This window comes from Leguminivora glycinivorella, chromosome 12 (genome assembly GCF_023078275.1).
Source record: "Leguminivora glycinivorella isolate SPB_JAAS2020 chromosome 12, LegGlyc_1.1, whole genome shotgun sequence".
Taxonomy (NCBI): domain Eukaryota; kingdom Metazoa; phylum Arthropoda; class Insecta; order Lepidoptera; family Tortricidae; genus Leguminivora; species Leguminivora glycinivorella.
In genome coordinates, this window is record NC_062982.1 from 2189486 (window position 1) to 2215610 (window position 26125).

At 38.7% G+C, this 26125-nt stretch overlaps 1 protein-coding gene across 1 annotated transcript in view; it reads left to right on the forward strand.

Moving 5' to 3' along the window:
* Positions 1 to 26125, forward strand: part of LOC125231617 (calcium-transporting ATPase type 2C member 1) — a 96736-nt gene that overhangs the window by 25819 nt on the left and 44792 nt on the right. Inside the window, 2 exon segments of the mRNA XM_048137082.1 lie at positions 15242 to 15317; positions 15320 to 15406. Of these exon segments, the coding sequence (XP_047993039.1) occupies positions 15242 to 15317; positions 15320 to 15406 (163 nt within the window).

The following is a 26125-nucleotide window of genomic DNA, read 5'->3' on the forward strand; positions in this document are numbered from 1 at the left end:
TTACCCTTCAAGATGAAGATTGAAGGGTGGTTAATTATCAATAATATCGGGAGCTGTGCTGGCTCTAATGATATAGATGATTTATTTATTATTCTTCTTCTTTGTCATCCCGTTATTAATGAAAATATTGGAATAGATTGTATAATAAATCTTATACAAGCTGTTTCGCCTGTAATTTTTACGGGCTGAACAACAGAACAGGTCATAATGAGCAACTTTTACTATGAGGTAAATCCCAAAAACGTAACATACATTTTCTCACCAATAGAAAAGGTCTAGGCCGTAATCCTAAAATATACGAAATAGTACAGATGGTGTTTTTTTTACGCACTACTGCGAGAAGTGGTTCATTATAATGTGAGGTCGAAACTTCGGTTGGCCATCTGTACTGAAAAACGTCGTACGATACACGTGCGAAAAGGAAATTCGTAACTCGTGTCGATTTACTACTAATGTATCTACTATTCCAAGTTAAGATCCCAAAAATGAGTGATTAAAAAATGTTTCGGTTTTACATACATACATACATACATATAATCACGCCTGTATCCCATAAAGGGGTAGGCAGAGCACATGAACTACTAAGTTTCAGTGCCACTCTTGGCAAAAGGGGTTGCAAGAAATCCAAATTGTGACATTGCAGTGACAGGTTGCCAGCCTCTCGCCAACGCCACAATTTAACCCATATCCCACAGTCGACTTCTACGACACCCACGGGAAGAAAGGGGGTGGTGAAATTCTTAACCCGTCACCATACGGTTTCGGTTTTCTCGTCTATAAATCCCTAAGTATGTAGGTAACCTAGGCAGCTTCGCTTCCGCTCGAGCCCTCTTCCGTCTAGGTCAAGACCTTTACCCTTCAACACAAAGGACGCCTAATTGTCAATTAATATCACGAGCTGCCTCTAATGAAATCACAGATCACTTACCCTTGCCGTTAATAGCAAAAGTTTTTTCGCGAATCAAGCGCTCTGCGAGAAATGTTGTTCAATATGACCAATAGATGTCGGTAAGTCGCAACTCTTTGTGAGTATGGCTTCGTGTCTTTTTACGAGTTTTTAAACCACGTTGAAATTACATAATAAAAAAAAAAAAAAAAAAAAAAAAAAAAAAAAAAAACCATCTATATCAAGGAAGATACCTATATATGTATACGGAAACATCTAGATACGACTGCAAAATACACATGACACGAAACGTCAAGTCCAACGGCGATATTATAAACATGATGAAATAAGGATATGAGATGATCACAAGATCGCGAACCAGAGCAGCAGAACGTAGCGCACGCCCACCACCCTCGCCCGCCTCGTCCGTCTCCTCGCAACCGCCGTCGAGTGACGAGTTCGCCACCGCGGCCGACACCAGCGAGTCGAGCGACGAGAGCGGGCCGCCGCCACCGCCGCCACGACCACCTGCGCGACGAGGGCGGCCACCGCTGCCGGCACGCTTGGGGCCTGCGGGACATCCTGCCCCGCCCACGGCTCCCGCTGCCGGTGGTGTAGTGCGCCGCATGAGATGGTCTCAGTTGATGAACGAGAACGTCATGCGAGCGTACTATGGGGCTACAGAGGGGGGAACTAGGCTGTCAGCGTATCGTCCGAGAATGCTGCTTCTGTTTCAGGCACTCGAGCCGTCCATCACCGTATCGGAGCAGCGTCTATCGGATCAGGTGCGCGTCATTCAGCGGTCAAAGCGGTTGGATGACGCCACACTTGATCGGCTTCGCCAGGAGGCACTCGCTGCTCGCGCGGACCCCGCCTCGGGGCGGGATTTGCCCGCCATGTCGCCGGACCCGGTGCCCGAACCCGACCTGGCACCGGAGGCGCCGCGGGTTGATTCCGGTAACGACGGCGGGGACTTCGCGAGTCAGAGCGTGAGTGAGCCTGCTAATGAGCAACTGAGGAGGTCTTTGGAAGAGGCGATTACGCAGTATCGCTCCACAAACAATCCTAGGCCACGATTACCACGTCTGCCTATGAATAGACGCAATCTAGCGTTAATGGGAGCCTTAAACGCTTTACTAGAGCCATTTATACGGACTAGTAAAGATCTAGATGATACACACTCGATCATGTACTGCGGAGCCATCGCGGCGTGCCGTGTTGCTCGAGTCAAGTTTCCGGACGCTGACCGTGCAACTAGGACCGTCGGAGGTGTCCCTGCATGGCAAGTACGGATCGAGCGTCGTATCAACTCGTTTAGGACTCTCATTGCAAAGCTGATCTGCTTCAGAGGGGGTAATAATCGCCCCCGAGTAATGCGCTTTGTGAACCAGGCGTTCGCGGGGACGGGCATCAGGCCCTGCGACTATTTGGCCAATGTCACAGAGCGCATCGACTTCCTGAAGCAGAAAGTCTATGCATGGGCAAGCCGTATTCGCCGCTACAGAAAGCGTGTGGACCGATTCCAGCAGAATCGTCTTTTTCAAAGCGACCAAAGGAAAGTATACCGAAGGTGGGAGGAAACCGACCCTCGTGTGTCTGACGTGCGGCTGCCGGATGCTACTGCCATGTCTGATTTCTGGCGTAGCATCTGGTCGGTGCCCGTCGAACACACGGAGGGTGAGTGGATGACCGTTGTCGAACGCGAGTGCGAGAACATCGAACCTATGGGGGCTATCACCATCAGCCCCGACGACGTAAGTTGTGCTGCCCGTACGGCCCAGAACTGGAAAAGTCCTGGGCCGGACGGATTGCACAACTTCTGGCTAAAATGGTTTCGATGCTCGCACTCGCGTTTGGCAACGCAATTTCAACAAGCCCTCGATCTTGGTTCTCTCCCACCTTCCCTAACAACTGGTGTTACTTTCCTGCTCTATAAGTCCGGTAGTACCACGGAAGCCAAAAACTACAGACCCATTACGTGCTTGCCTACACTTTACAAGCTCCTTACATCCATTTTGAGAGCAAAAATTAACGCGCATATTGTCGCTAACAACATTCTGGCTCCAGCTCAAAATGGATGTAGGGTTGGGTCCCGTGGTACTAAAGAGCTCCTCCTCATAGACATGACCATCTGCCAACAAGTTCGGCGGAACAAGGGGGCCATCTCAGCCGCTTGGATTGACTATAAGAAGGCCTATGATTCGGTGCCTCATTCATGGCTGGGAAGGGTATTGGAGCTGTATAAACTTGATGCAGCTTTAATATCCTTCCTGGCTGCATGTATGAGGCAGTGGACCACAGTCCTTCGTCAACCAGGAGGCAGGGATGACCCCCCTGGCCCGCAGGACTTCATAAGGATTGAGCGAGGAATATTCCAGGGTGACAGTTTGAGTCCATTATGGTTCTGCCTAGCTCTGAATCCCCTCAGCACGCTGCTGAAGGATTCTGGGCTAGGTTGCCGGCTTCGGAGAGAGGGTGAAGTCATCTCTCACCTTCTGTACATGGACGATCTCAAACTATTTGCACCGAACACCCAAGACCTGATGGTGCTATTGAAAACCACAGAAGTTTTCAGTACCGCCATCAGAATGGAGTTTGGTGTCGATAAGTGTGCGGTCATGCATGTACAGCGGGGGGAGGTTGTAAATTCAGAAAATTTTCAACTTTCTGAGACGATGTCGTTCAGATCTATCTCTGAATCAGAAACCTATAAGTACCTTGGTATGTCACAGTCGTTGGGTATTGAGGATGTTGGCATTAGACGGTCGGTGAAGGAGCGCTTTTTCAGTCGGCTCACAAAAGTCCTTAACAGTCTTTTGTCAGGAGGCAACAAAGTGCGCGCCTTTAACGCCTGGGTAATGCCTCTACTCACATACTCCTTTGGTATACTACGGTGGACCCAGACTGAGCTGGACGCCCTGGATCGGAGGGTCCGCTCACTGCTTACCACACACCGTATGTTACACCCGCGCTCGTCTGTTATGAGATTGTACATCCCACGGAAGTGCGGAGGTCGAGGCTTCCTAAACGCCAAAGATCTCCACAACCGTGAGGTGTACAATCTCAGGAATTACTTCCTTAACAACGAGTGCGGGATGCATCGTGATGTGGTGGCAGTGGACGGAAACCTCACGCCGCTCTCCTTGGCGAAACAGAACTGGCGCAAACCTGTGGTACTAAGTACTGCGGACCGCAAGGCGGTATGGGAGAGCAAGCAGCTACACGGGCGGTTCTACAAGACCCTCACGGGACCCGATGTAGATCTGCTCGCATCGGTGAACTGGTTACGATTCGGGGACCTCTTCGGAGAAACCGAGGGTTTTGCCTGTGCAATTGCGGACGAAGTTATGATGACGAACAACTACCGGAAATATATCCTGAAGGACGGTACGGTCGACATTTGTCGGGCATGCCGCCGTCCCGGAGAGTCACTCAGGCATATCATTTCCGGTTGTTCTCATCTTGCTAACGGCGAGTACTTGCACAGACATAATCTCGTAGCCAGGATTATTCACCAGCAACTTGCTCTTCAATACGGCCTTGTGGACCGCGAAGTACCGTACTACAAGTACTTACCTGCGCCGGTTCTCGAAAATGGTCGTGCCACGCTCTATTGGGATCGATCTATTATCACTGACAGGACTATTGTAGCCAATAAGCCTGACATTGTGATAATAGATCGACTGCAACGCCGGGCAGTGCTCGTGGACATCACCATCCCCCATGATGAGAATCTCGTGAAAGCCGAGAAGGACAAGTCCAGTAAGTACCTAGACTTGGCTCACGAGATAACCGCCATGTGGGATGTTGAATCAACGATCATTGTTCCGATAGTCGTTTCAGCGAACGGTCTCATAGCGAAGAGTCTCGACCAACATCTTAAGAGACTCTCGCTAGGTGGCTGGATCAAGGGCCAGATGCAGAAGGCGGTGATCTTGGACACAGCGCGGATAGTCCGACGGTTCCTCTCTCTGCAGCCCTAACCACCGGCAGCTTGGGCCCTGCCCCGCTGCTGGCGGCACCCTAGGTTAGGTTTTTTATAATGTGTTTATATATTTTGTATTGTTTTGTATGTGGTTTTGTATTTTACTTTTATAATCATATTATAAAACCTAGCCTAAGAATTAAAATGAATAAAGAGGAATAATAATAATAATAAAATACTTTATTGCACACTACAGAAGAAAAAGAAACATAATTCAGAACAGATACAACGTGGTAGGTAACAACAGGCGGTCTTATCGCTAAAACAGCGGTCTCTTACAGACAACCTTCAGATAGTCGAGTGGCGATCGGAATAAAATTTACGGGTGGTGCAAAGAAGAACAGAAGGCTAGTACCTAAATGTACAATATAATAAAATACATATACTACAAATATAAAAACTATGATAGACTACATATACTAATAAATACAACAATATATGAGATTTAACTATGGAGACCATTTCAACGACATGGAATTTCTTGGAAAACAGAAAGTTTATGAAGTAGACAAATAATGATCCTTCAACATTTTTTTAAAAATGGGTAATGAAGTTGCACGTCTAATATTAATGGGCAGATTATTCCACAGTCGAACCGCACGAAAACTGAAAGAGTTGTTGTAGAATTTTGAAGTGGAAGGAGGTGGGACAAGCAGCAGATTTTGCGCACATCTAAGGGAAGAAAGAAACTTAAATCGGGATTTGAGATAACAAGGAGTATTAGGGTGAAACAAGGTGGCATACAAGAGAGAAAGAATATGAGTATTGCGTCGGAGACGAATAGGTAACCACTTGAGCTGTGCTCGAAAACTAGAAATGTGGTCAAATTTTCGCAACCCAAATATAAATCGAATGCAAACGTTTTGGAGTCGTTCAAGTTTGTTCAACTGCTCTTCGGTGATATCCATATAGCAAGTGTCAGCGTAGTCCAAGATGGGCAGAAGGAGAGACTGGGCAAGCGCAATTTTAGTAGTCAAAGGCAGAAAGTTACGGACTCGACGTAAAGAACCAACAGTAGCAAAAATCCTTCTGCTCACCTCGCTGATCTGCGGAATCCAGGATAGAGTACGATCAATAATTACGCCTAAATTTTTAACCTGATTTGAAAAAGGAATCGATACTCCATCGAACAAAACACCAGGGAGGTTTTCAAAATCAACTCTTGCTATGGTTCTTGGGCTGCCAATTATAATGACTTGAGTTTTAGATGGGTTAACCTTCAAACCATAGCAAGAGCTCCATTTCGATATACGTTCCAAATCAGCGTTAATGGAATGAATAAGATGAGGTAAATCGTCTGGCAGGCCTTGGGAGTAAATTTGAAGGTCGTCGGCATAGAGGTGATAAGAAGAAAGAAGTTTGGAAGTAATAGAATTTATAAAAATTGAAAATAGTAAGGGAGACAGAACGCCTCCTTGCGGGACGCCAGCATAACATTTGTGAGAGCCAAAAAGTTAGCTACTTAGGAATATTTTTCAAAATGGCCACTTAATTGTAACTGCAGGCATCGGACAAAAAGTGCCTATGACGTCAAACCACTTATAGGATGATTTTAAATAGTATCTATGATTTTCATAAACAATTATCACTTATCTGTTTATCAACCTCGTTATTAAACTTGAAATGAGTAAGTACGTACGTTACGTTTTTTACTAATCTTATCTACTGTTCCCACCTTTGAGTTTTAAACCTATTTATCTGAGGTTCCCACAGATTTATTCAGTCCTAATTGAAGGGATGTTTACAAAAACAACATAACTGACTACACTGGTTGACACCTGTCACGATCAAAAATGTTGTTCTAAAAGTGTCAACCGCTCTAAGCAGTTATGTTGTTTTTGTAAATATCCCTTCAATTAATTTCAAATAATCGTACTTTATGTTAACAAATCTCGTGAATACATATTTTATTCACTAACATCATCCTACCTGTATTATGAATTCCATAGATTTATTTACGATTATTTTGTTACTTCATTAATACTACTTTGTTACTACATGTCACACGGAAGTTTAAATACCAACATCCTGTGTAGAAGATTACCTACGTCATTTTTACGTCATCCGCACTTTTTGTCCGATGCCTGATTGTAAGTTTACCAAAATGTTTTACTTGCTCTCATAAAAATGCTTAAGCAATAAAACATTTTCATAGAATATGTTCTTTCTCACTCATTCTTGAGATCATAATAATTTATGATCTCAAGAATGAGTGAGAAAGCGATTTTTCGCTAAATACGAGTAAAGGGTACACACACAGATAGAAAAGATATTTTAATTTAAGACGGAAAACTCTCTCAAACACTGTTATTTAAAAGGAATAATATAATTCTTCATCTAATAACATGGTCTTAACCTAAAGGGATATTCCTTTTTCAAAGAAGAATCAAAATTGTTCAGTCGTAACTTTATATACATTTGGTACAAATAGGACAGATTTGAATCAAAGAAGTATTTATTTGCAACAAAATATTACACCGTTTTAGTATGAATATGCTAGTTCTTAAAAAACGTCTTTGGTTCAAGTAACCTTTATCAAAGCAAAAATAAAAACCTGTTAAAAGAAGATTCACCACAATTTAACTACAAGAATTCTGCGTTTTTAATAGGAAATCATAATTTCTTAATTTAACTTTTACGTTCTACACTTCTACAGTCAAGACATAAAAGTTTAAATAAAAAAAATACACGGTTTTACGTCGAGATTTAGTTCAATCTTGGCTTGATTTTAATAGTTCTTGATTTGATGCTTTGCAACTCCATTCAAAGTTCCAGAATAACTTAAAACAAAAATAAACACAGATTTATGTCAAGATTTATTAAGTTCTTGGCTTTGTGTCACAAATTCTTGATTTAATGTCTACAAGCTCCATTTGAGAATCAACAAGTTCAAATCAAAAAATATCAAGGTTTTACTTCAAGATTTAGAACAATCTTGGCTTGATTATAATAATTCTTGGTTTGATGCTTATAGACTTCATTCATAATTCGAGCAGGTTTTAAATAAAAAATCAACACGGACTTAGGTCAAGATTTATTACATTCTTGGCTTCATATCACAAATTCTTGATTTAATGCCTACAAGTTCCATTTAAGAATCAACACGTTTAGATCGAAAAATAATAAAGTTTTGCTTCAAGATTTAGTTCGCGCGCCGAGCGGCGACACCGGTTTAGTTACCAAAAAACCCGCTAGATGGCGCTGACCCCAGCCCATAGAATTCGTACATCGCGGTGTTAAGATTTTTCCCGATTTGGTTAGGCTCGCCGGTTGGAACTTGATATGTATCGAATCATAGGAATACAAATTCCGACATAATAGCCCCTGCTTCCCTCTGGGAACTACGCGCTATTATTGAGGACTATCCTAAACGTGCTTCCGCTCCAGTTCTCTCTCTCTCTAACTGGCTGGGGAACTCGTCTTCGTTCTGAGTTATAAGCTTGTAACGTACGGGTTATTGAACATAATACACACCTCTCACGTCATTTCGGCTTTCCCTTCTCTCCCCGCGCGCACCCCCGCTACAAACATTATTTACTCAATCTAAGAAATATAAAATTTCATTTCAAGAAATTACATATTTTAAATGAAATAAGATAAATTACATCCAAGAAGTAAGTATATTTGGTTTAAGATACTTACTGTTTCACCCCAAGAAACATTAAATCTAACTTCAAACATGTAAATCTTCATCTAATACCGTCAGAACTTTTAAAATGAAAAATGTATATATTTGGTGTAAGTAACTAATTGTTTCACCCCAAGAAACATTAACTTTTACTTTAATTATGCATAACTCTTAACCGAAAACCGTCATAACTCTTAATACAACAATTTTATTACTTAGAACCAAGAAATATTATACTTGTTTTTAAGAACTTGCTGATTTGCTTCTGAGTAATAATTATCACTGAACAAAACGTTTACGCTCTTGGAATAAATGATTAAGTTTTAAAAAAAAGATTGTTTTGCTAATCATGTTAAGATATAAAATGGTTAGTGCAAGTAATAAACATCGAGATTCAAAGATTCAAAGATTCAAAGATTTATTTGTTCAACATAGGTAAGTTACAAGATGTTCAATAATTGTTTTCAGTATCACTATGTCGTGCCTATTGGCATACAAATATATTAATAATATAGTTACACTACTTAATTAATCGAGACATTTTATGTTTTATATCAAGTAATTAAAATCTTCCTGATATGGGAAACTGGATATCTCTTGGTTCAAATAGGTTTCTTTGGTTGAAGAGATATTTTCTATCTGTGTATATGTCTCATGAGAGTCAAATCAAGGGTAAACACTGTAAACAGGCATCTTCTGGATGAGCTCACTTCATCGTAGGCAACGTCTTTGCCTTTGGCTAGTCTGTGGTCAAGAGTAAGCCCATTCATAATAATAAAAAAAAATGCAATGCGGAGTTCATGTGATATAGTCAATAACTGAAACTGACGTGCGGCGTTTAATTGCTGAGGACAAAGATAAGGAAGGGTTTACCTAAGTATAGTAGGTATATGTGTTGTATATTATTACTGACTTAGCTGAACAATGCCCTTACCGGAACTCGAACCCTGGACCGCGGCTTAGTAGGCAGGGTCACTACGCGCTAGGCCAGGACGGTCGTCAACATCAAGGCTCGGAACCGGTTTATTTTTACCGGTTAAAACCGGTTTATTTCGATTTTACTCTTAACTTTTTAAAGAACGCGAACGTTATGAGAACTTTATTTTAACCGAAATAAACGGGTTTATTCGACGAGCGGCGAGACGCACCTAAATACCTAAGTTCACACAGCTAGTTTTTTGTTTGGTTAGAACCTAATCTAACCTAACCTATCATGCTGCGGAATAAACCGGTGTATTTAGTTCCAAACCGGTGAATCGAACGAAACCTTTATGAAAGGGTTCTTCTAAAAACCTGTTTTTTAAGTAGCGGTTTTTCGAGCGGAAACGAAATTTAAAGGTTTGTCCGCAAGTACACGATAACGGTTTGAAAATTTAACCTGTATCCGAGCCCTGGTCAATATTTCGTCATTTGACAGTGACGCAGGCGTTTATAATGGCGCCACTTAGCATGAAAAATGTCAGTTTGCCTTTTTATTTTTACAATGAAAACTGTAGAAAACAAAACTGAAACTTAAATTCACAATGAAGTTCACTGAAGCATATCTTACTGATTCGACTTATCAACACGCTCGCATGAGAATGGTGTGAAATGTATGTTAATATTATGCAAAACGTTTAGTGACTGCTCTCTATGTATTAGCAAAGAAGATCGAGTATTATAGAGAGTTACTATTAAAGTAAAATCACAGTGCATAGACTGCCATCTCTTGACACAAGCTTAAAACTTTAGAACCTCAATTGTGACAATTTGGTCCATATTGTTAGCTTGATATGTGTTAAAATGTCAAATATTAAATATTATTAGCGCCAGCTAGCCGAGCGTTCCCCAAAGGTGTAACGCCATCTAGGCCACCGTGCCTTTTTCTCTAGGGCTTTGAGGTACGTTTTTTTTTAGACTTTATCCGTCTATACGGAGTTACAAAGGTCTTTAGTATTAGGTAGTTCATGTTTTATGTGCATTGCTATTATACACTGTGGTTATTGCCACTTTACCACCAATTTTCATACCAGAAAAATTGCCGGTCACAACTTGATGAGACTAGCTCAGCAGGATACATAGCCGAATGGCACAAACGCTCACGAAACGAAACGCTCGTAGATATCTGTCTCTATTGCTCTTGCGTATTGACGCGACAGAGCCAGACTACCTTTCGCAGCGTTTCGTTTTCGTTTCGCGTCGCAGAAATGCCATTCAGCTACGGCACCAGGACCGTGACAAGTGGCGTACTAGAAGAGAGGCGTATGCTCAGCAGTGGGCGATAAAGGGCTGATGATATTATGATTATTTCAATATATTGTTGGATTTATCCCTAGCTTTTACGCGATTTGCATCAGTTTGGACTTTTTTCCATTGACCATTAACATTTTGCTGGAATTCAAGATAATGAACAATATGTATAATTGGTATAGTAGAAATATTGCCCTCAAAGTTATCAGAAATATTAAACCTAAATTTTACCAGTGGTAAAAAAAACCCACTGGCAACAACTTTGTGGTATATTATTAATACACATGCCTGTCTTTCACTCGAAATAACAACCTCAGCTAAATATTTTAGTTTTTAAATAGTTTACACTTGTACAGTTACTACTACGTACTGAAGGGATGTTGCTAGGCAGAGTGATGGCAGGTGGACTAAAAATAGGGCGCCGTGGTGAATGACATGACATGATGAACATACATCGATCCCACCGCGCCCTCACGAACGGCAAAGAGGATGAAACGCCGGAGTGGGTTTAGTGGGTAGGGCCAAGTTTCCCCCCTCTCGCTAGGGGAGGGGAAAGAAACGGCGAGTCCCACACATCGTGCGTAACAGCATTCTCACTCCGTCAAAAAAAAAGGTGGACTAAAATGTTAACGGGATGGTGGCCACACTGGCCACTTACAGACGTAAGAAATGCCTGGCATTGGGTGGACGACATCCGAAAAACAGCAGGTCACAACTGGATCAGGATTGGGAGAAGTGGCCTACTAGAAGAGGCCTATGATCAACAGAGGGTGATAATGGGCTGATATGATCATGATGATTGAAGGGAATCAAGTTTTTTTCCTATAATAAAATATCAGGTCTGGGTCACATACTCGCATAATAATCATAAACCAGTTAGCCGTGAAACTGCATGTACAGCTCTAAAAGTTCTAAACAAACAGACTTAAGTACTAAGTATCCGTACGTGCCATGGGAAACCAGATAATTCAATGATAAAACCTTATCATGTTAATATAGATTTTTATTACATTAGCTTAGATTTTGGGCGTATATTTGTATAATTATCTTATCGTATCAAGTTTGTTTCAATGAAAGCGTACCACGTGTGATTGCGAATTTCATTCACTTACTTGATCGTACCAAAAATTAAAGAAATGAATACCTAAGTGGCAACATTGTAGTGACGTCCCATTTCCTACAATATTATGCAAAAATCTGCGCAGATGGCGCTGCTAGCACACCGAGAACTATAGCCTGGCAAAAAAGAGTAGAACTAATGGGGCGCCATTGCCACCGTCTAATATATCAAACGTTTTGCATGTGGTAACTATTGAGTCACTTTTGCATTAGAAAAGTAATACCGCTGCCATACACTGGAGGAGCGGTGTGGGATGTAGCGAGGGAAGTAGGCAGAGGCATAGTGTGGCCGCGCTACTCGTCCTCAGGGATTGGATATCGGTTAAATTTTCATACCGTTATCATGTACTTGCGGACAAACCTTTAAATTTCGTTTTCGCTCGAAAAACCGCTATTTTTAAACCGGTTTTTAGGAGAACTCTTTCATAAAGGTTCCGTTCGATTAACCGGTTTAGAACAAAATAAACCGGTTTATTCCGCAGCTTGATAGGGAATAGTATTCTAACCAAACAAAATATTTAGGTGCGTCTCGCCGCTCGTCGAATAAACCGGTTTATTTCGGTTAAAATAAAGTTCTCATAACGTTCGCGTTCTTTAAAAAGTTCGGAGTAAAATTGAAATAAACCGGTTTTAACCGGTAAAAAATAAACCGGTTTTAACCGGTAAAAAATAAACCGGTTCCGAGCCTTGCTCGTCCTGCCGCTCGTCATGCTCGTAGTCCTGGTCATGCCCACCGCTTCCTATTTTGTCGGTTTTTTGCCGCGAGTCGGCGGGCCGGCAACAACCTAGTGCGATTATCGCGCGAGTAGGGCAGTGTGTGGCCGGAGAGGGCAACATCGCGGCAGCGCGAGGAGCTTAGTGTGCAGAGGCATAAGTGTGGCTATCATGAAAAGATTTAGTTCCATTTCTATTATTTTTGCACTTGTAAAATAGGACGTAAGTTCGACAGGGACTCTTAAGAAACCGCTTTGATGTAGCCATTTCATAGTAAAAAAACTGTTTCGAAGCATAGTATTTATATGTTACTCTATGGTTTTTGTATGTGTGATAGTACTGATAGTGCTGCACTCTGTCGGCAAAACTTTGCTGTAATATTCCCTATTATTGCCTGAAAAGGTACGACACTGCATTGGTTCCTCTTTTTAATATGTACTCTTTTTTTTGCCAGAGCAATTGATATAATAAAATAAATTCTATAAATTCTTTATTCGCTTAAAATATGGTACAATGAGATGGTAGGTATATATACATTTATCGAGCTATACATATTTTGCTGATTCAGCATGCAAATACACTTAACCTAAACTTAACTAAATACTTAAAGTAATACTATTACATGCAAAACAGGTCGTCAATAGAGTAAAACATTTTAATTTTTAGCCAACGATAGAGTTGTGTCTTAAATGAATTAAGGGTAAGATCTTTTATTGTATCTGGGAGAGCATTAAATATTTGTATGCACATGTTATAACTGCTTTTCATAAAAAGGGCACTATTAGGAACAAAATCAATTCAAGCCTATTCGGATTTCTTGTGTTTCTATGGAATACTTGATTAGCCTTGACAAACAAATGTGGATATTTTTTTACAAACACAGCAGCTTCAAAAATATACATACAAGGCAGTGTCAAAATTTCGTGCTTTGCGAATAGTGGCCTACAAGATTCTCGTTGGGGTACTCCACACATTGATCTTACACACTTTTTTTGCGCTATAAAAGCCCTAATTGTGTCAGTAGAGTTACCCCATACAAGGAGTCCATATCTTAGCTGAGACGCTACGTATCCATGATAAGCCATCACTACTGTATTCCAACTAGATATATTGCGAAGTCGTTTTAGTAATTGATGATTAACAATGTTAACAAAGAATCATGTAAAAACCAGTCTACCTGTAAGACAGGGTTATTTTTAAAAATAACTCGTACTAATTGAGTAATTATCAGTTGCTAAAGAACTATCCAGTTCTTATAAGAAGAAGAACTTACTGCGATAAAAACCCATGTACATAAATACTGTGTCGGTTTTTTGCTGTTGCTATTAATTGACACTACGTGTATAAAAATCATTGCATGGAATTTAAGGTTGTGGACAGTCAACTATAAAAAATATAGGGTGTAGGTACACATCTTACTCAAAAATATGTCCCATTCCCATAGCATCTTAGTCCGGTGTAATAAGAGCGTAGTACCATTTATGAGACGATTTTTCGATACATATTGTTGCATTTCACTGGACCTTCAGTTTAATATTTTTTAAGATCCTTACAATACTAGACATGTTAGTATTGTTAGCATATTGGAAAAACAAATTTAAAATTGTGCACCCTACACCTACTAATGTAAATTGTAAACCCAATATTCACATGCAAATAAGTCATTCATTCATTAATTCATTCCGCTTGACTTTAAGAAATTGGATGCAATCCGTCACAGTGACGCACGCAGCTAACGAACTTAAATGTTTAATAAAAAAGGACGATGTCCTTTATAACCTCCGCTTTTACACTTTCAGCATAACCAACTCTTTACCCAGCCACAGAATCCATACTAATATTGTAAATGGGAAAGTGTGTGCGTCTGTTTGTTTGTCCGTCTTTCACGGCGAAACGGAGCGACGAATTGACGTGATTTTTTGAGTGGAGATAGTTGAAGAGATGGAGAGTGACATAGGCTACGTTTTGTCTCTTTCTTAGGGTCCCCCCACATCTAGCGTCTCGCGAGCGTCGCGTCGGGCCAACTGTATGGGCAAAGCCTGACGCCGCGTCGACGTGACGTCTTTTTCCATACAGTTGGCCCGACGCGACGCTCGCGAGACGCTAGATGTGGGGAGACCCTTAACCCCACTTCCCTTAAATAGGAGATGGACGTTTGTATGGAGAATTCCGTAATTTTCGAATTTAACACGAGCGAAGCCGCGGGCAAAAGCTAGTATATATATATATAATACTTAGTACAAGTACAGAAGGCTCACTGTTTTGATATTCACAAAATGCCGCCTTTCATAATACTTACCTACATTAACAAACGGACCGTACGCGAGTACGACATTGTGTTCCATTGCGCCTCTCGAAGGCGTCACCAACTCACCACTGAATGGGCCGAAATGCGCGGTCGCCGGCATGTACTTGTCGCTCTGAGTGAGCTGCCCGTGACCCAGGGCCAGCTGTGCTCCGGAGTACTCAATCAGGGTAGAGCGCAAGGGAACTATGGAATGGAATTATGGAGCATTTGGTTCCCCTTTTTGTACCAAAGTCACAAACGAGACTGTTTTATCATTTCCAATTTTGACGTCCAACCTTATGGGTAGGCGCATAAAGTACCCGTTGTCTTCACCACATTTTTTATTTTATTTGAAAACGTTGTGAAAATGAATAAGTTTTATCTCTTCCTCAGGTGGCCGATCGTCTCCACGTGGACGTCCGTCGCGGACTGTCATGGCGAGAGGCGAACGATCGGATGAACTTCGTCGGCCCAACGAGTTCCAGGTGAAAGAAGATGACCCGCTGTGGAAGAAGTATATCGAGCAGTTCCAGAATCCACTTATACTGCTGCTACTTGGTAAGTGATGTCTCTTTTTAATAGACGGCTATCTCTATTGGACTTCCGTCCCGAATGAAGAAACAATCGGAAGGACTTTCTCGGCCCGAACGAGTTGCAGGCCAAAGAAGATGACCCGCTGTGGAAGAAGTATATCGAGCAGTTCCAGAACCTACTTATACCGCTGCTACTTGGTGAGTGCTGTTGGCTGCTTTTTGCCTTCTGCTAGGACTAATTCACCTGAGAACTTTGTTAGGGCTCAATGAGTTCTATGTTGAAAATACCCGCTGTGGAAGAAGCATATCGAGCAGTTCCAGAATCTACTTATACTGCTTCTATTTGGTGAGTTGTCTCTTTCTGATATGCATCTGTCTCTTTTGGATGAGGTGAAAGATCAGGTGAACTTTGTTGGCCCTAACGAGTTCTAGGTGAAAGATGATACGCTGTGAAAGAAATATATATCGAGCAGTTCCAGAATCCAGAACCCACTTATACTGCTGCTACTTGTGCGTGTGCTGCTGGCTGCTTTCTCCCCTTTACTAGGACTAATATTCATCTGAAAACTTCGTTGGGGCCCCATGACTTCCAGGTGAAAAATGACCAGCTGGTACTTGGTAAGTGCTGTCTCGTTTTAATAGATATCTGTCTCTTGACTTCCATCGCTAGTAAAATAAAGATCAAATGGACTTTGTTGGTCCCAACGAGTTCCAGGTGAGAGACTGCTATGGAAGAATTAGGTAATTAGGTAGGTATATCGAGCAGTTCCAGAATCCAATTATACTGGTGCAATTTCGTGAGTTGTCTTGTCTCTTTATAATATACTTTTGTCTCTTTTGGAAGGACGAGGATTTTTTTCGTTACCAGTATTCATAACCATCTGATGTCTCATCGAAAATCAAAGCGTTTTTAGATATTCTTTCCATAATCGTGACGCCGTGACCTGATGATACCTATTTATATCCATACTTCCATACTAATCATATATTTTTTTGTCTCTTTCTAACCCCCTCACTTCCCTAAAATGGGGTGTGGAAGTTTATATGGAACATTCCGCAATTTTCGAATTTAACGCGTTTGAAGCCGCGGAGAAAAGCTAATAGTTACCTATAAAGAAAGTAGTGAAATTGCAGTGATTGTATATTCTCAAAACTATTCCCGACATTTCGAAATGTAGTCTAACACCTGAGAGTTGGAAGTTTGCCACTAACTACCGCAGTCCTTTCATTAGAGGTGTGAAACCGGCGATAGTTATTAATAATATAACGAAAGTGACTTGCAATTACCCTGGTTAATTGATACACAATATACATAAGTAAGGTTGCCAGAACTCAACGAGAGAGTGTTAGATTTGGCAACGCGCACATTATGTACCTAGGTTATGTAGATTGATTACCGTGTCAGTGCGTTTTCACATTATCTGATCCGATTCGGATGTAGGACCCATATCTTGTGCATTCAAGCCACCATCTTTGATTTTTGCCTTTGAAATCCTTCCGACATCCGATATTGGATCGATAATGTAAAAACGCATTCAGGTGTGCCATTTACTTGTTCACCACCGACTTAGTATTCATAAATACATTAAAAATGATCTAATTTTTCTGTGACAAAATTTAATTGCTAAATAACAATGCTTAAAAAAACAGTGTTATTGTTCTATGCGAAGTTAATGATATGATATCTAGCTTTATATTTATATTTTTAGAAAATTGCGGCTAGCTGTGGATTATCTTGGCATTAGCCCGGTTCGATTCCCGGCTGAGAACAATTAACTGTCTTTATTAAATGTCTGAAAGTGAAATGTTAAGACTTTTGTTTCGTCTATCTGGAACTCTGTTTATTTTATTTTACATCTCAATTATAAGTAAATTCTTGATTGTATATTTTTAAATTGATGTTTGTGAATAGATGTGGACGTTCGTTCGTGAAAAAGAAGACGGCTAAAATGAAAGCATTTGTTTAACACCAAGATAGAAAAGGGCTAGAATAGTTATTTGTTATACAAGGGGGCAAAGTTGTATTTTAACGCCTAGTGTGGAATTGATCAAATTACTTTACCCACTAGTGGATAAAATGCGTTTTTACCCGCTGGTATTAAAGGACAAAACACGTGTTTCCGAGCTAGTGAGGGGAAAATGTTTTCTACTTGCCATTATCAAGGGATTACCCTTACTTGGGGTTCCTATTGAGTAGGTACAGTAATAATTCAGTTTCAATCAAAACAAGTAACCGCGCGCCTACGTAGATACACAAATTTTCGTTATTTCCAATTACATAATTCAATTTTAAATAATTCTATCATAGAAAATACATTCGTAGAGATATTATTGTTACTTATTTACCTTGTTTACATTCATGCGTATACGCTGTACAAAACCTGTATTGCAAACCTAACGGTCACTGACCTCCCAATAATCTCAATGTACCGATATCCGTCACAGTTTTTGCGTCTACGACTATTGCCAACATGACAACATACTGGAGAACGCAACGGGCTTTTAAATGTTTACTTATACATATATTACATGTAAGTTCATTGTCATAGAGACGCATGTGACAATACTACACCATATGTCACTATTTGCGAATTCTAGTCTGCCAGTTAAAATAGCACTATTGTCCCAGATTAGTAAGTTCACATTTTTGACACATTTGTTTTGAGGTATGTTGCGATGTGGCTAAGACGTATCGTTTGCCAAATCTAACGATTAATTTCGAATTGGTTGAATCGATTAGGCCCTATGTACTACAAGGAGGGGCTTAAACAAATATACGATTTCTATCAACTTAGTGAAATGTCATTGTAATCGAAATGCCAGACTCTGCCACATCACTAGTTTAAAAATAAAAATGAATGATAAATGACATAATAAGTAAATCCTGGGTGATAAATTAATATCGTAAAATACTCATTAATGAAGATCCGCAAAAATGTAACATGTGTTAGATTATGTTTAAAGTAAGCGGAATATTGTTTTTTAGTACTTTAGTTTTTTTAATATTATTACACGATTTTATTTAAAGTTTCATTAGGTTGCGCGAGTTTACGTTTTGTGGTCGCTGTCATGTGTCAAAAAGAGGTTCTTACAAATCTGGGACAATACTTTTAAATGTATAAGTAAGTGGACTATTATAATTGTATTGATTGCGACATTTGCGACCTCGTCCACCATAGTTAATTTTATAAATATTGAAATCCCATCCTGTTTTCTCGGTTGCCCTGAAAACCAGCGCCGTGGCTAATACCAATTAGCCATTGGCATATGCAGAGTGGCATCCTTTTTGGTGTGTTTAGTTTAAGATGTATATAAGATTAAGGCTATTGTTTTTTTGTATATTTTCACCTAATAAACGTTTTCTATTCTATTCTATTGCTTAAAGTTGTAAATACCTTAACTCCTTTCGAAGGAGATATTAAGAGGTGTGCGAATTTAACTAAAACTAACAAACTGGTCATTTGTAGACTTAATTTCTTTGAAATAGAGATCACATTTGGCCTGTTAAATATAATTGCATACGCGAGGCCAATGACCCCGTGGCAACCAGGTGATTATCATTATACCCTCCACTGACTTTAACTATGTCATTATCAATAAAAACCACAAAATTAAAATTTTTCATGAAACATGGCTAAGAACACTCCCGACTAACACAGCTTTCAAATGAAAAAAAACTAAATCGAAATCGGTTCATCCGTTCGGACAGAAACACACAGACAGACAAACAGACAGACAACACGTCAAACTATAACACCCCGTCGTTTTTGCGTCGGGGTTAAAAACAGTAGTCAATTAATTAGAAGTCGTCGATATAAATAGTGCAATAATTTTGAAAAACACCCCGACTTATTATTAGACCGATTTTTGTGAAACATGGCAAAGAACACTCCTGACTAATTCAGTTTTCAAATGAAAAAAAAAAACTAAATCATAATCGGTTCATCCGTTCGGGAGCTACGATGCCACAGACAAACACACACAGACAAACAGACAGACACGTCAAACTTATAACACCCCTTTTGCGTCGGGGGTTACAAAAGAGGGAAACTAAGACTTACCTAATGTCAAACTCAAACTCAAAAATATCTATTCATGTAGGCCTAATTACAAGCTCTTAAAAATGAATACCTAGTTCATTACATGTATGTAATAATTTATAATCTTAATCTTATCTACTTAATTATATCAGTTAGTAATCCCTCCTTCAAAAATGAAAATGCTATCTAACAGCTCCCAATATACAGCCATAAGAATTTATAATAAGTTACCTAATAATATTAAGTCACAGGAAACATCTCAATTATTTTATAAAAGTATCAAGTCACTTTTACAACAAAAATGATATTATTCTGTGGATGAATTCTTTACTGACATTTTTGATTAATTAGTTTTATGTATAATGTAGTGAATAATTGACATTTTTAAGTAGCTATCTAAATTTGAAATAAGCAATTAATGTAATTCTTATTTAATAATAAGCATTTTAATGAATGAATCTAGTAGTAGTACTAGTAGTAGTGACTGAATTGTATGCGAAACTGGATCCTTACATATCCAGTTTCGCATACAATTCAGTCACTAAACACGTAGATATTAAAGATAAACCAGTTTTTAAAACCAAGCAGCTTTTAAGGGAATGGCAAACTCGAAATAGTTGAAATTTCATAAGGATAGTTGATGTATGTTGTTTTGTTTCTTTCATTATTTTGTAAGTATTATACTTAGTTGTAGGCGTAGTCACATTGACCAAACATTCAAATCTGTCAACCGGTTGAATCGTACTTTGGCACAACGTTTGTTATTGGTTGCCGCGATACAGGCATGCCTAGTGCGGTTACCAATGTTAATCAACTTGTAATGTACTCTTTACTTAATAAATATTTTTTCATTTTCATTTTTCATTTTTTCAGTATGTAAGTTTTCTATGTTGCTATACCCTGACGGATGCATGTTGTGACCTAATCTATAAAAACACCTATTGTAAACACATGTGTATGCAATAAATGATATGAATATGAATATGAATTATGAATTTATTGCAATTTATTGTTCTAATTATTGTTCATAACATAATAATATTGAATCAGTCTAAAATATATAGTATTTTTTTTATACTACGTCGGTGGCAAACAAGCATACGGCCGCCTGATGGAAAGCGGTCACCGTAACCTATGGACGCCTGCAACTCAAAGAGTATCACATGCGCGTTGCCACCCCATTAGAAACTTGTACACTCCCCTTTGCTGTGTTAAGTATAAGTACACAGCAAAAAGGAGTGTACAAGTTCAAAGGAGGGTTTGGGTTGCCGACGACTCAAAGGACAATAGACGGAACAAATTAGTTCCGTAAGTCCTCCCGTCGTCAGCACCCCGCACCCTCTAAAGTGACTTTGTTATATGTATAAACATTTTATTTTAATTTTATATAAACATCTTAGGAGAAATGATTCAGCACAGACCGAAGGACCAAATCGTTTTTTTTTTCTTCATGTATAATTTTTTTAGATGTACTTTGACACTTAGAGACTCTATACATCTCTAACATCTCTTATTAATAATCATAATAGCTTTGTACTTTGTATAATTTCTTGTGTTAATATTTATTTTTTTATGAATACTTTTGCTTATTAAATTGTATCTTGTTTTTTTAATGCATGTTAATTATAAGATGTAATGTTTTGAAAAGAAGTGCCCCGCCGAGTTTCTTGCCGGTCCCATAGTGGATACCCTCCTCCAACTGAGGGGGGACTGAAATCTTCTCGAGGCTGAGGCGTAGGGTTAGAGCCGGCGTAGTTTTATTTGACGTTCATAAGCGCATTGTAATATGCCTACTTGGAAAATAAATATTTCATTTCATTTCATTTCAAAGTATATAGAAAACTGGATACATACTTATATTACTAGTTACACATACAATTCATTGACAAAAAATGTTTTTGATCCTTGCCTGACAATGAGGCAATGTTATGTGAATGAGAATCTGTTTTCTCATAACATGAAAGCACTCACTCACCAGACGGTAACAGTCTCTTAATTAGAGCAAAGACATATATCGTCACCACTTTGAAAAAATCTCGTATCTCACGCTGCTCCTCTAAGTTAAAACGCAGTAAGTCTATATGCATTCCATACATACTTACTACAATTTTTTTTCATTGACAGACGAAGATACAAGTTTTTTTTTAAAGTAGCGACGATATATAGCCTGCCCAGAATATGACTACGGACAATGTTGCGGAATTTCATTAGAACAATTTTCTTCATACTATACTGAACTGTTACTGTTATCATAATAACAGTCCTCTTGACAGTTGACATATATTTCTGGTCAAGTTTTAACTCCATGAAAAACAAATATATAGTCTAACGAAACCATAAAAAACCTTTATACAATTTTATATTTGTTGATTTAGATTATCGGACAGATGGTGTCAATTTTTAACACATATCGAGTAAAGGATACAGGTCAAATTGGAAAAATTGTGATGAAAATGTTTTTAACCTGTGTCACTATGACTAAAAGAAACCTAAAAGCGTTTTATGTGACTGGTGCATAATGAGGGGCGTTAAAACAAAAGTGTTTTAAGAAACGAGACAAAGGATCAAATACGTTTTGTTGTCTTGACAGAAGCTTAAGTGATATTAATCCTGACTTGATGTAAGATATGATCCTATCTCATCCAAGCTGACCCTTGAAAGGGTTAGCCCTGGCTTTTGAGATTAATGCAATGGAATATAGAAGGTGGGTAAGGTTACATACAGAGAGGCACGCTATATATGTAATTTATTATTATTCAGAGCCCACTGTGTCCCACTGCTGGGCACAATCTTCTCTGTCTAGTCAAAAATGTGGTGTGGTCTGCCGGATCCCCGGTTCGACTCGCGGTTTGACGGTATATACATGTGAAATCAAATTGGTAATACAAAATAATATTTTCTGGATCTAATCACGATTACAATCAACTTTTACTACTGACATATCGAATTCGGCAAAAAAAATGTGTAAATACTGGTATCGAGTTCATTAATATTTATTTTATTTATTTATTTAAACTTTATTGCACAGTAAAAATATACAGTTACAAAAGGCGGACTTAATGCTACATATGGCATTGTCTACCAGTCAACCTTTAGGCCAAACAGAGAAGACCAAAAAAGGTGCGGGATATGTAAAGAACACTAAAGACTTGATTTTATTGGACTACGCTATAGAAAAAATAGGGACTTATATTAATTCACATGCACGCATTATTCATTAATATGTACTCAAATTTGCAAGGGATCAGTATGGAGACATACATACACATACAAAATCCCATGAAGGGGTAGGGACATGAAACTACTCAAGTTTCAGTGCCACTCTTGGCAAATAAGGGGTTTACAGAAAACGAAATTGTGACATTGCAGTGATTCATTAATTTAACCCACCAAGTTTCTACGACACCCACGGGATCAACCCGTCACCACACGGGTCAGTATGAATATGAAGACATATTAATGAATCAGCAAAAAGTTGGTTTCATAATTTGTATGGAGATGTAGATTTTGAAGTAATGTGTTAGAAGATGGTCCCATATTCAAAGTTGGCTGTAATCATAAGTAGGTCCAGAAAATAATAACAAAACCAATATGTCCAATAAAAAGGTTTTAATAATAAAGTGTGTGTGCGTGTATTTTCCTTAAGGAACTTTGTATGCGACAAAGTTTTTTTTTATTGTTCAACTCCATAGGAGTTAAATTTTGTTAAATGCTAAAGAGACTTCTATTTTTGATTTTACTATGATTAGATTTACATAATTAGGTATTATAAATGGGATAGTGTGGGTGTCTGTTTGTTTGTCCGTCCTTCAGTGCAAAACAGACCGACGAATTGTCGTGATTTTTTAAGTGGAGATAGTTGAAGGGACGGATAGTGACATAGGCTACTCTTTGTCTCTTTCTAACGCGACGAGCGAAGTCGAGGGCAAAAGCTAGTCTTAATATAAAATCCACAAGATTTACTAAAAAAGGAAAACTATATTCGTGATAATATATCAAATATAGAATTATAATGTGTAACATAATGACATTTAATTTCTAGAACTTTCAGCTACGCTGTACTTTATGTTTTATTAATTCATATTGCTTTCAGCATAACGTACGTTTATGAATAATAACTTACTCAATACGTTGCCGGCAGTAATTTAGGGCAATCAACATATATGTTTGAATACGTGGTGTACTTTAATATAAGTAGTAGAAAACCGGCTCTATTTTAATGGAAATTTTCCATTTCTTTATGATGAGGTCGAAGGGGTCAATCATATAGTGTATATTAGACACAAAGCGATGAGCTATCGACGATAGAAACGAATAAGACGATAGAAATTAACACTAAAAACCTGATAACCGTTTGTTCAGAATCGAGAGTAGAATCGATTGAGCTATATCTTGATGGGGGTAATATTTTTATTTAAATTAGTATTATTAGTTATTTTTTATGTGCATATTCTATTGTATTCATAATACAACATTGTGTATATCGCATTGCTAGAGGTTGTTTACCTTTTTCAGTATTTGGGGGTATTAATACTGGCTGGTTACTTGGACGATTATTTTTTCCGCTACGAGTTTGTCGTTGTTTGTCAATTTCATCTTAATGTTTATCGTGTGTTTATCATAAGCCATAACAAATTGAACTCGTACCTAATTACAACCTTGTCATTTTGAATATTAGGTTTAAATTTGCTTACTGTTTTATTACCTGTCCAATTTGAAGTTTACTGTGACAAAGCTTTAAAGTGTTTTACAGTGACATCTTAGCTGTCTATTGGTAAACCTTATGTCGTTGCAGTAACGTACCTACACAAATAAATAGTTTAATGGTTTATGATGGTAGTTAGCAATTATTTTATTGAGTGTAGAGTTAAAAGTCAAGTAGAGCTGCACAGAAAATTAAAAATTCACTTTAAAAAAAAAGTAACCATCAGATTAAAAGATGAATACTCGAGATGAGTTTAAAAAAATAAAAATCAGTTGGGGTGTCTGAGATTTTGAGTGATACAGGAAACACGTTGTATAAACAGTGGACACAACAACGCAACGCTCATTTAATAACGCAAACATTGTAAAACATGGAAAAAAATGGACCAGTTTGCCCCCCAGTCGAGATTTGCCCCGCTGTACCTTTTTTAACCCCCGACGCAAAAACGACGGGGTGTTATAAGTTTGACGTGTCTGTCTGTCTGTCTGTCTTGTCTGTCTGTGTGTGTGTCTGTCTGTGGCATCGTAGCTCCCGAACGGATGAACCGATTTAGATTTAGTTTTTTTTTGTCTGAAAGCTGAGTTAGTCGGGAGTGTTCTTAGCCATGTTTCATGGAAATCGGTCTACTATGTCGCGGTCGGGGGTTTTTTCAAAATTATAATTTTGTGGTTAGGTCACGTTAGGGGGTCACTATCAAGTTTACCTTATCGCTAAACGACTATTTCGGCTAGATGTCAGAAAATTTAAATATACAGTCAGTATAAAGTCAATTCAGCTGGGATGACATGAAAGTAGAATACTCAATCAGCAAAAAGTAAATTTAACTGGATGGCTAAGACTTAGAATGAATGAGTAGCCAAACGTCTGGAAATAAACATAGTCCGTATGATTAGCATATCTAAAAAGCCAAAAGTGTAGTTAGTTAATTGACGTCAACACAGAACTATTCAGTAGCAAAACGTCCGGAAATATAATGTGTCATCGCCATGGTTTATAAAGTACTTATTAACAGTGCGAGAAGGTTTGAATTCTCAAGACACTTATGCATTTTAAAACCAGACGTTTTGCTAACGGGTCGTTTGGCGTTTATTCTATTTAGCAATAAAAACATTAAACAATCCAGATTTTTTGCTCCTTGACCGTTTAGCGTTCATGTCTGTTTTGTAATACAGACATTCGAAGATGAAGATGTTTTGCAGTTAGATCATTTTAAATTGTTACGTTTTAAGATCCAGACGTTTTGCTAAAGACACATTTTAGCATTCATGTCTACGTAGCCACAAAGACATAACACAATCCAGACGTGTCAGCTATATATTATAGTCTTTTAGCGATAAGGTCAATTTGATAGTGACCCACGTTAGGATGTATACACGGGAGCGACTATCGTATCGGGAGATACACGTGCGAAAAGGGGATCCGTAACTACAGAATATCATATTCGTCCAATAACAATAACTTCCAATAACTTGTACCGCTTCATGTTTATGCCTGTCAACACATATCATGGTCATGATGATACCACGCCGTCATTGAGTCTTCACGCGTCATTTCTACATTCAATTCAACATATACCTACATGCAATGGCATATTATGACGCATATTGTAGTTTACGCTCAGTGAATCTGAAAATTGTTGTACATGTAGCTATGTGTTTATTTCAAAAGACATCTATTGTTTTAGTTTTTTATGTCTTAGCATTAGGTAAATAAATGTCTTACTAACACTAATATTAGTTCTTTAGAGTTGTAATGTTCTACTAACCATCTATGGACCCTGAGTCTGAAATAAATGTTTTTATTTTTTTTTTATTTTTTATAAAGACTACGTGAAATCGTACACGATGAAATCTGGCCATAGGTACTATCAGCTGCAAAAGCGCATGGTGAATTTATCAATGAATTCATTCATAATTTCTCCATGCACTTTGGCAGCTGACAGTATATGAAATGGAATATTTTTTTCCAGAATCAACGTTTTGAAGTAAATATAAATTTG